Source organism: Protopterus annectens, chromosome 7.part0, assembly GCF_019279795.1.
Source record: "Protopterus annectens isolate FY-2018-M chromosome 7.part0, PAN1.0, whole genome shotgun sequence".
Classification (NCBI taxonomy): domain Eukaryota; kingdom Metazoa; phylum Chordata; order Ceratodontiformes; family Protopteridae; genus Protopterus; species Protopterus annectens.
In genome coordinates, this window is record NC_056739.1 from 621,408,322 (window position 1) to 621,420,768 (window position 12,447).

The 12,447-nt window shown below is 40.4% G+C and overlaps 1 protein-coding gene across 1 annotated transcript in view; it reads right to left on the bottom strand.

Annotated features, from left to right (window-relative positions):
- VPS13C (vacuolar protein sorting 13 homolog C) overlaps window positions 1-12,447 on the bottom strand; it is a 6,956,796-nt gene that overhangs the window by 2,134,401 nt on the left and 4,809,948 nt on the right. Inside the window, exon 61 of the mRNA XM_044076309.1 lies at window positions 11,146-11,535. Coding sequence (XP_043932244.1) covers window positions 11,146-11,535 — 390 coding nt within the window. The remainder of the gene's footprint in view (window positions 1-11,145; window positions 11,536-12,447) is intronic.

A 12,447-nucleotide genomic window follows, 5' to 3' on the forward strand; every position in this document is an offset into this window, starting at 1 on the left:
GGCAAAAAATACTTAAGCAGTAGTTTCACATAGTCAAAGCCTAAGTTGATATTCAGGTCTTGTCATTGTTTAAGCAAAGATGGATGAGAGTCCCCATATGTAGGCATGCAGAAAACCCGCATGCCTCTGGGGACTACTTTGTGAAACAAACAGGCCTCTAGATGTAGCCTCTGCCATAAATACCTGTGCATTTGGTATAGATTGTCCTCCAGCATTTTCAGCTGTTCATGGAACTCCATAAGGTTCTCACCAGTTTCTACAGATTGTCCTATACCCACAGCTTCATTAAGGTCCAGCGACAATAAAGGGTTCGACTCTTGTAAGAATATACCCGTCCAAAGACGGGTCGTATCCCTCGACTCTGGAACTGAAGCAGCAACAATATTCAAACTTTACATCGTGTGCGTTGAGTTGTGATCAAGGAAAATGGGAACACACACAAACAAGGAACACAACTCACTGCCAAAGGCGTTCTCACCAAAACCAGGAAGCAGAATAGATACGAAAGTGAGAACAATCACCACGATACAGTTTCTTCAATGTAGACAAAGCATCTCAAACATAAGTAAAATCCAGTAGGCAGTCACTATGTAAAACGAAGACTCTTTATTACAAAATGAGGAATAAGCGCTTTCACGTAGGACAAGCTACGCTTCATCAGATACAGTTATACAAATTCACTCACATTTAAATACATGTCCTTTTGGCGGGCTCGTTAGTCTAATTGCTAATTTGCACATTCGTTAATTGTAAAACTCAGTTGACAATGTACTGCAACCCATGTGCTCCAGCATAAAAAACAGCATTAGCGTTTTTATTGAAGCGATGCACCTTGATTCTACTTTAATGAGTAACTTCATAACCTTATTCTAACATCGGAGCGTTAGGACCCTGAAGCGCACCTTTTACAGCGCGGTTACCAGCTGACCTATACCAATACTAGCAAAAGTATGTGGCTAGCTGTGTGAGTTAGCGTCTGACATCAGGCTTTTGAACTCAGTAGGATTTAGCAGTGAAGGATTTATCATGGTTTGAGGTAATGTTGATTACTGGATAATTTAATGGTTCGATCGCGAAGAATTTTTGCAGGGTACGCTATTTAAATATGATCGACTCCACATTCTCTTAATTTAAATATCTGAAGTTATGATTGAATATGGATTTGCAGTTTTTTATGTGTAATCCCAACACTTCACAGGGTAATATTTATGTGTGAGTGAGTTATTATATTTATTGAGCAATGCGTTCTGTTTGGTTTTAACAGATTGTGTTTTAGTATTCATGATTTGTTGTTTTAGGATACGACGTTTTTATATTAATGTAAACAAAAGCTAATGCTGTTTTTTATGCTGGAGCACATGGGTTGCAGTACATTGTCAACTGAGTTTTACAATTAACGAATGTGCAAATTAGCAATTAGACTAACGAGCCCGCCAAAAGGACATGTATTTAAATGTGAGTGAATTTGTATAACTGTATCTGATGAAGCGTAGCTTGTACTACGTGAAAGCACTTATTCCTCATTTTGTAATAAAGAGTCTTCGTTTTACATAGTGACTGCCTACTGGATTTTACTTATGTTTGAGATGCTTTGTCTACATTGAAGAAACTGTATCGTGGTGATTGTTCTCACTTTCGTATCTATTCTGCTTCCTGGTTTTGGTGAGAACGCCTTTGGCAGTGAGTTGTGTTCCTTGTTTGTGTGTGCCTTCTTCCATGATGTCAGGTCGTCAGGGGTATAAAACATGCAGCAGATGCCATTACATCAGTTTTTCTTGCCCCAGATGCCAGGAAAGGAGAGGTATAGCCAGAAGAAAATAGGGGGCTGGAGGGAGGTTAACCAGGACTGCAACAGTGAATCCACTCGAACATCTACATTTATGGTAAGTGTACATAACTTTACTATGTTCTTCGTGTTTCACTATTGCAGTCATTACATTTGGGTAGATTCCCAAAGCTATGGTTGGGAGGAGGAGTTTATATAGCATTAGGGCCAGCTATAAGGCCCTGCAAGACAGCAGTGGCAAAGCCAGCTCTGGATTTAGAGAAAGTTGGCAAATTATAATGCTTGGTGAAAGTATGTACAGAACTCCAGGTAGCAGCTTCTAGGATGTCCCTGGTAGGGACACCTCTGAGAAAGGCTGTAGAAGTAAATGCAGCCCTGATGGAGTGAGATCTGATCCCCTGGGGGATAGGTTTTCCATGGTGCTTATAGCAGAAATTAATGCAATGGCTTATCTATTTAGACATGGTTTGTTTTGAAACAGCCTTCCCCTCTGCCCCTGCAGCAAATGCTACCAGCAGTTGTTTAGATCTTCTGCGAGGTTTAGTCCTGTCCAAGTAGAATCTAAGTTGTCTATGCACATCCATGGAATGCAGAATCCGTTCTCCTCTGTTCTGTGGATTTGGAAAGAAGGTTGGCAAATGAATGGACTGATTAAGAGCCACACTGGATACCACCTTGGGCATGAAGGATGGATTGGTCCTGAGTGACACCCTGTCCGCATGAAAGATAATGAAAGGCTCCACTGCCATAAGGGCCTGTAATTCAGATATCCTTCTAGCTGAAGTGATTGCTAAAAGGAAAGCTGTTTTCCAAGAAAGAAATTTTAAGTCTGCAGTAGCAGCTGGCTTGAAAGGAGGTAGAGTGAGTTTCTCCAATACAAAGTTAAGGTCCCAGGCAGGGGCTGGAGCTCTCCTGGGTGGTCTCAAATTTTTGGCCCCTCTGAGGTACTACTTGAGCAGAGGATGAGAGAAGAAGGGAGGTTCTGTGTTATAATGAGCTGAAATGGCTGAGGCGTGGATTTTAATGGAGGAAAAAGACAGGCCCTTGTGAAGCATCTCAGTTAAGTATTGCAAAATCTGAGGCAAATTGGGTGCTGCTGTACTCATCCCTTGAGATTGGTTCCAAGAACATAATCTTTTCCATTTTTCAGCATAAGATTTTCTAGTACTAGGTCTCCTTGCCTCTAAGATGACATCCATCACAGGTGTGCTGCGGTATATGGATGAATTTACGTGATTAGCCAGGCTACAAGGTTCAATGCTGGAAGCTGAGGGTGCAAAATTTGGTTCTCCTGCTGAGACAACAGGAAAGGGGTCCGAGGCAGGTGCCATGGAGATGACTGCGACACACTGTGCAGGAGGGGGTACCAGTGTTGGTGCAGCCAGACTGGAGCAAACAAGATCATCCTTGGTTTGTCCTGTTTGCCTTTTAGTAGAACTTTGGAGAGCAGAGGCAGTGGGGGGAAAGCGTAGACTGATAGTTTTTTCCAGATGAAGGACAAAGCATCCGCTTTCCAGCTTTATTTGTGAGGAGTCCTTGTGCAAAACCTGTCCAACTGGTAGTTTTGAGGGGAGGCAAATAGATCTATGTCTGGGCTCCCCCATTCGCTTGTCAACATGTTGAAAAACCTTGGTTCCAGTTTCCACTCGTGTGGGTCAATGAGGTTTATGCTTAGTCCATCTGCCAGTGTATTTAATTTTCCTGGCAGGAATTGAGCTTGTAGGTGCACTTGGTAGCTCAAGACTGTGTTCCACAATGCCATGGCTAATCTGCAGAGGGGGTAGGAATGTGTACCACATAACCGTGGTGTTGTCCGTCTTTACCAATAGTTGTCCTGGAAGAATGTAGTCCTTGAAGGCTGTCAGAGCATTCTGTACAGCTAACATTTCTTTTTGATTGATATGTAGGTGCATTTGACTTGGGTTCCATTTGCCCTAAATGCACTTCAATGCCAGGTGAGCCCCCCATGTATAGTCTTGATGCATCCGTTGTTAGGGTGTGGGCGGCAGGGGGTAGTGTGAATGGTAGTCCCTTGTTTTGGTGGCAGGCCTCTGCTCACCAGAGGAACTCTAGGCGTAGGCAAGGTATGATAGGAATAATTGTTTACAGGCTGTGAGAATGTTGACTCCATAGGCTTTTTAGATACCACTGTAGTTTCCACATATACAGTCTTGCATATGGAATTAGAAGAATGCAGGAAGCTATGAACCCCAAGGCTTGCAGTATTTGTCTTGCAGATAGCAGGGTTTTTGTGGCCACTTGTTTGAAATAGGTTACCAAATGAATTTGTTTTTCTGGCATGAGGTAAGCCATCTGGGAAGTTGTATTCAAGCTTGCTCCCAGGAATGTAATTTGTTGACAGGGTACCAGTTGTGATTTCTTTTCGTTTATGGTGTACCCCAGGGCAAGTTAGAACCTTTTTTACAAAAGCCAGATGATTTAAAAGTATGCCCTGGCTTTCTGCCTGAATTAAGACAATCGTCCAGGTATGGGTATATTTGAATACTTCTTTGCCTGCAAAATGAAATAACTGGAGCCAGGCACTTTGTGAATACCCTGGGTGCAGTAGACAAGCCAAAGGGCAGTGCAGAGAACTGATAATGTGTGCAGCCTGCTTTGAAGCATAGGTATCTTCTGCAAGATTCCCTGATTGGGATGTGCAGGTATGCTTCTTTTAAATCTAGTGTTGCCCAACCAGGCGTCTTTGCCTAGCATTGGTAGTAATTGGTGAAGAGTCAGCATCTTGAATTTTGGAATCTCCAGAAAGGTGTTTAGAGTAGACAGGTCCAGGATTTGGCACCATGATTTGTATTTTCTGGGTACCAGAAAAAGTCTGGAGTAGAAACCTTGTCCATTTTCTTCTTCTGGTACCAGTTGAATAGCTCCCATGCTTAAGATAGAAAGTACTTGTTTTTGAGCCTCTGCCCACTGATTTGGGAGCAGGTCTGGCCACCCATTTGGTGTTGGCAACGTGTGGAAAAGAAATCTGTATCCCTGGGACACTATATTTAAAACCCATTTGTCCTGGGTTATGAGTTTCCAGTTCTTTGCATGAAGAGCAATCTTTCCCCCAAAGGGGCGGTCAAAAGATAAGTGCTTGGGAATTTTAAAAGGAAGTCATTTAGACTGTTTACCATAGGGGGGTGTCTTATTTCCAGATTTGGAAGTGGACGCTCCCAACTGCTTAGTTCTGAGAGTTCCTGGGACTGAAACCTGGGGTTTTTGCTGTGTCTGGGTTTGACTTGAGAAGTCCTGGAAGGGACTGGAAAGGACCAATTTTTAGTAGGCCAGTGCCTACTAAATCTAGGAGGTTACACTTGTAAAAAATCTTTAACAGTTTGCATAGATTTAGCTTTATCTTCCATCTTTTTAAGAACTTTGTCAGCCTTGTTGCCAAACAGGCAGTCCTGATTTAAAGGAACATCATTAATTTAGCTTTAACATGATCAGGCAAAGATTGCTCCTTAAGTCAAACATACCTTCTAAGCACAGACCCAGTAACAGCAGCCCTGCAAGAGGCCTCTAAAGAATCAAAACCACATTGCAAAGTATGTTATCCAACTTGTTCAGCAGAATGCATTTAAGTCCTGTAAATCTTTATTTTCCACACAATCAGGAATCAACGTCATTTTCTGTTTAAGCAGTCCAATAGCATGTTGCTGATATTTTAACATATGAAATTGGCAGTTTAAAGCTCTGATTGCCAAGGTTTCAGAAGTATACACCTTTTTACCCTATCAATCCAGCACCCTGGAGTTTCTATCAGAAGGGGTAGGATTTTTAGCAGTAGAAGCCTTAATGTCCTTGGGCCCCTGAGAAATAGTCTCTGGATCTGCAACAGGATTTTTGAAAAGGAACTTGTGTGACTCAGGAACCCTTATGTATCTGTCAGGTTTACTAGGAGCAGGAGGCAGGGAATCAGGGACCAAACTGGATTCCGAGAAAACATCAACAATGTCTAGTACAGGAGGTATAGCCAAAGGCCTATGCTGAGGTAGAAGGAGGAAATCCCTAAGCCTCTTTTTTGAATCAGAAAATTCCTGGCTTTCCCAGTGAAAATGCTCCCTTAAAGTATGTAAAGTTTCCCCAAAAGAAAAATCCTCAGGAGGGGAAGCAGAGGGAATATAATCCTCTGCATCAGAATCCTCATAAGTAGGTATGGACAAATCCAGGTCATCAGAAGAGTCAAAAGAAACAGAATCCTGATCAGAAGATTCATATTCAAGCTCAGCCCTAAGCCTCTTTGGGGGGGGGGGGGTTGACTACCCCTGATTAGAGTTATTAGATCTTCAGCCATTTTTATCATTTGTTTTTTAGGCATAGGGGCCTGAGCATGTGGCCTGGGAGTCAGTTTTTTAGACATGGATCGAGATTTAGGCCTTAGTAATGAAGGAGGTGTTGATTTAATATGCAAGTCAGTAGGCCTGAATACACCCTCAGAAGCCGGTACCTGCACAGCGACTCCAGACCCATCCAAGGTAGAGACATCCGCGGGTTCCATAGCTGAAGTACCTCGCGGCATACCGGACTCCAAATGGGTCTCAGTAGAGGCCTGCGAATCAGAATTAGAAGGTATCAGGGGCTGCGAAAGCTCCTCACTAAGTACCGGCGAACTGGCGACTGGCTTAGGAGAAGTGTCGTCGGCAGTTTTGGACCTCGGTGGCCTGTCTCTGTCTTTATCTTTGCGTTTTTTCGGAATCCCAGTAGTCAGATGGCTAACCGACATTTCTGGATAATTAAACAGAGAACTGAAATATTTAGAGGCAAAAATATACCAACGATGGATAGTGAGCTGATTAAATAAAGCACAAAACCGACAGCAAGGTACGTCGTGGTCAGGGCCTAGGCAAGGAATAAAGTACGAATGAAAATATTTGAGGTATTTGCTTTCCACAAGTAATGCAATTATTTACTTTTACTGACATCGGTAAGGAGCAAGAAAAAGTTTCCCCAATGAGGTACTTAGCTTTAAGTTGAAGACTTCGGTTCTGAAACTCGAAAACAACAATTTCAGGAGTCTGCCGACCGGCACTTGCGAACTACTTCTGGTTCGAGTACCGCACAGCAAGAAAGACTGATGTAATGGCGTCAGCTGCATGTTTTATACCCCTGACGACCTGACGTCATGGAAGAAGGGACAGCAACTGATGCAGGACCCAGACTTTGTTAATCAGGCCAGCTGAGGGCAACCTGCAAGCAGATTACCCAAATGTAATGACTGCAACAGTGAAACATGAAGAACATCTGCCAAACTAGTGCAGAGTACTCACAATGTGAGTTAGATAGTTCGCTTTTGCATTTTGAAATTCAGAATGAGTCTGCCATCTGTGACATTTATAAAAAATATGGTTTTACAATTTACAACTACAGTGCCTTGAATATTAAAAATGTGCACCATAATTTGTTGTGCAAAGGTTTTACCTTTGTCCCTGCATTTTATTTGGACTTTGTAGATGTCTATACTAGTTTTAAACTGTTTACTAGGCAGCTGAGTTTGTCATTGTTTTGTTAATGACAAGAACAATGAAAAAGCTTGTTACCTAAAATACCCAAAAGGAAAAGTACATTTAAACCCCCTGTTCTTAAGGATATAATAATTTTTGAAAAATTGTGTTATAATGAAATTAGGAGAAAAACAGTAAAAACAGGTAACTTTAGTAATTATGACAATCTTGACAATGAAGAAAGAAATTCCTTATTTGAACTGGCTAATAACAGTGAAGTGAGAATAATGAAGCCTGATAAAGGGGGGTGGGGTTGTCATTATGTCTCACTTTGACTATGTGGAAAAAATGCAAGAAATATTAAATGACTATTCTACATATCAGAGAGTCTCTAAGAATGAGATGAATACTGCCTATCATGGAATAGATTTGTCCTTGTTGGAGTCGCTCTTTCAAGGGGCGATACATGAAAGTGTATTTAATTATTTTAAATGTGGAACACCCAGTTACACCTGTTATAGGAAGTGAAGCTTTTGACACTTATTAACTCTGAAGAAGCCATTTGTAAATGGCGAAAGTGCTTAGTTTTTAAGAGCATCGTAATAAAGTAGTGGATTTCCTTGTCCGTTTTTGTTTTCTGTTATTTTTTACAAGTTTTACCCTTACTGGGTGTAGTTTTGTTTGTAAATTCAATACTTACTTCATAGAAGGCATAACCAATCAACATCTGAACCCAACTCAGCAATCACAAACCACTACCCCAAATAAACCACCCAATAATAGCCCTCACACATCCCCACAACATCGACAGATAACCAACACCTCATCAACACTGAATCATCCCCCCACCCCTTTTTAACTTTCAACCCATTCCAAACTAATACGACAACTCAAACTCTGCTCCACCTCAGCAGAACTCTTCCCTACAGAATACCGAAAGGTGGCTGCCGATACAATTGCATTCTCAGTTAACATCCTAATTAATAGATCCATAGCTGAATCTCATGTCCCATGTTATCCCGATTCATAAGGGAGGGAACTCCACTGAAGTCACAAACGTTTGTCCCACAGTAATCTTGTCCTCCTCTCCAAAATTCTAGAAAAATGCATACATATCCAACTTCTTCACCACATCAACTTAATAATCTTCCCATTCTCACACAGCAATACTTCAGACCTGCCCACAGTACCTCAACAGCCCTATCTTTTATGGACACAGTTAAAGCTTGTGACAGTGGTAAACTAGTATCTGCATTATTCCTAGATTTGTCAAAAGCATTTGATATGGTCTCTCACTCTAAGCTCAACTTTCGATTATTGGTCTACCCCCCCCCCCTCACTTCAGTGGTTCTCTAGCTATCTGACAGACAGCAAGCAGTAAAATGGCAACATTATCTCCTCCTGTCTCATCACCCCCAAGGCATACCTCAAAGTTCCATCCTCGGATCTCTTTTATTTAATGTCTATCAGCTTCATACAGCCTCCAGAGAAGGCACTCTAATACAATATGCAGATGGCTCCACGATCATCAGCAAATCAGACACAATAACTCATCTACAGCATATAACACAAGCCTTCTCATCCACAGAAGCCTGGGTCATTAATGTTCAACAAAGCTACTCCTTTTCTCCAACAGGACATACTCAATACTCATACTACCAATTTCAAAATCTTCTCTGTAAACAAAGAAATAAAAACTGGTTCAACACACCAAATTACTAGAAGTAATAATTGATGATAAACTTAAATTTGACCTCCACATATAGAGTAGCATTAAAAAAACACCACAATGTAGGCTTCCTATATAGGAACAAAACCTTTATTTAAACATAAAAAATAAAATAAAAATAAATAAAATGACACTGGCCAAAGCCTACCTCTTGCCCTCACTATTAGACGGAGCTCCAATCTTTACAAATCTACAGACTTCCCTGAAAAAACACATTGAAAGCTGCTATAATAAAATTGACAAGTTTGCCACAAATTTTTCCCATCTAACTCATCATTGTAAAGCCTTATATTCCCCTCTGCTGACTCAAACTTCCCCTTCAACTACAATACATGCACCTTTATTACACTAGACATCATCATCCATAAACATCTTGTTTGTTCTGCCCTCAGCCATTAATTAACCATTATGTACAACATAGACATCTTAGATCTACACAAAAATACCTTCTCTCAACCCACAAACCCCAAAAAAGGCCAAGTACAAGCCTCTACTCCTGCTGTTACAAAATGATAGAATGTCCTTCCCTGAGCTATGAAACCTACTACAAACAAGCACTCCTTCAAATGCTCCTTATAATACTACTTAACCAAATCATGGATCTACTCCTGTAATAGTCCAGGATGAAGCACACCAATCTTTCTTTAACTCTCTTCTTCCCTTTCCCTTCCTACCTATGTTTCTTACTCTTAAACGTTTCACCTGTGTCTTTACCTCCACTATCTCATCATACCTTCTTCTCACATTAGTCCCTCTCTCTCTCACCAACTCAATCGTGATCCGGTATCCTAGCAGATAGTAAACTTCAAATATGTTATTTCTCTGCCTTTTTGCATATCCTGTTGTTAATCTTTCCATATAATGAATGTCATGTTTCTTCTAAGATACTGTATCTAATATGTGTAATTTGTGATTAAATGTTATAATGTCTGTTGAGTTTTTGCACCTGTTAAGAAACAATGATGTAAGTGGAGCTTTTCTCCCCAAGCCTCCACTGAAAATGGGAACATTATGACCCAGTCAGATTTTCCTGGTAAACAAATGTCAAATAATTTTGTGAATCCCTCCCTTTGCTTCAATTGCTATACAAGCTGTTTTATTAAAGATTTGTTCTCCCCCTTGTCTCCAGTCTGTTAATCTCCAGCCCTGTCCCAGTTATAGATACACAGGTAAGTACCAGGCTAGCTGCCCTTGTGGGCCATTTTAAGCCTAGCCAGTTTCACTTTTTATGCTCAGCTTAACTTATCCCACTTGGTTATAGACTGTCCTTACCTATCCCATGGTTGATAATTATATATTACCTTTAATAAGAATAACTGGAAGCATTTAGGAGCTGCCTCTGTCCGTTAGTACTACAGAGAGATATCCTGGGGTAAAATTTCTGTTTCTCAACCTTAGATCCAAGTTGTGTTTGAATAAGGGCAGGGATGAGCTTTTTATATTGATAGACAGTTTGATGTAGAGCAGTAGTATTCTCTGCAAGACATACCTGTCCATTCAAGCTGTTCTATTAGTATTGCAGAAGAGGTTTAGATCCCTAGAGTGAGTATTTCTGATGCCATTTAACTTGCTAAGTGCAGAAGTTCCATCAGTAATAGGTTGGGGATGCCTTGTATGCCAAGCACAGGTCACTGCTAAGCAGTCTGTATGATAGAGAATATAGTGACAGGACTTTTGAATCAGTCTGCGTAGGATATACGGTTTAGAAATTTATCATTTTAGTAACGTGGAGGCATTCCATTTGTTGCATGTGTCATGACAGATACATACCAAAGGGGCATTATACTCAATTATACTTTTTAGACCTCTAGGTTTATAAAGGTCTGAATGGTGATGTGAGTTAATATAGTAATATTACAAATGTAAAGGCCAACACTGGGTACATAGCTGTTGTATATACCCACCCACGCATGTACTCCATATAGTAACAATCAAGAAATTGTGACAAGAACTTCATCATAACCTACACAAGGGCAAGCTGCTTAGAAAAAGAAAGAATGGATGGATGGTCAGAACTTTTTTTTTTTAATCAAGAATAAACTGACTGTGGAGGACGATTTTAACATGCTAGTATAATAAAAATGTGTGCTTTATAAAAATGTACAGATGTGTGTGTGTGTGTGTGTGTGTGTGTGTACATACATATATATATATATATATATATATATATATATAAATAAACATACCTTATTTTTGCTGAAAATGTTTTTCTTTTTGAAAGAGAACAGGACAATGTCTCGGAAGTCAGCTGGATGCTTTACATGTACATCTTCAGCTCGATATTGAAGTATCCTGGAGGTCTGGTTAATTATCCAGTAAGGACTGAAAACAGACAGGAACATACGTCCATTCACCCACTTAACATGGACTGACAAATCCACGGTTAGTTTTTCCACTGAATCTGCAGTAAAGCACACAAGGAAAAATTCTGGAAGACCATTGTGGACTTTGAGATGACCATTCCAATTACGACCCTGATACTTAACCAGGACTAATTCCATAAGTTCACCATCAATCCTAGCATGCAGAATATCTGCCATACAACCTTCTGCCAATTCATGGGTTTCTGCAGTTCCCTGAAACAGAAAAAAAAATGAACAGCATAAGATAGGTATTTCACTTAAGATGTACAAAGAGCAATCCCTGTAAAACATGTATCAATCACTCTGGTTGGAAAACTGAAACTGGTGATCTGAAAATATATCTTCTGGAGAACAACTCAGGTTGCAAGCAGGTTTATTCACAAACAAGATAAGGCAACATTTTGAGAATCACACAAAAAAAGAGAATCTAAACAACACCAGGCTTATGCCTACAATTTACAGACACAAAAAGTACAAGAATCAGCAGTTGGTAATACTTCAGGTTTGCTTGTCTGGAGTACTCCAATACATTTCACACTTCTTCTCTGTCCACTAACACAGTCAACAAGTACATTCTCCCGATTGCTGATGTATAAACACCCATTTCTTTTATGCTCAGTAAAAGTTGTGTCCCCAGTCTCATGACACTTACTTCTCATAACTCCACATCCAGTAATGTTCTTTTCCCCATCTAATGACAGTTTTCCATTAGCTAACTCTTATATGCCCAATAAATGTTCTCTCCCCGTTTAATAGCAGTTTTCAGTTAGCTGTTATATCCCCAATAAATGTTCTTTCTCCATCTAGATGGCAGTCTGTTTTCAGTTAGCTGACGGTTGTATAACCCAAAAAATGTTCTCTCTCAATCTAGATGACAGTTTTCAGTTAGCAGACTGCTATATCCCCTAATAATGTTCTTTCTCCATCTGGATGATAGCTGAAATCCTCCTACTCTTCTGGAAATGTTCTTGTCTCTGACTACGTACTTTCTAAGCAGACCTAAGTAGTCACCTAATACTGCCTGCTCTGAGTCACAAGAATATTCCTTTCTGTTCTATCTTAAGGAAAAGATGACATGATTTTGGTGAGAAAAGTTTATCAGTGTATGCTGCTAGCCACAGTGCT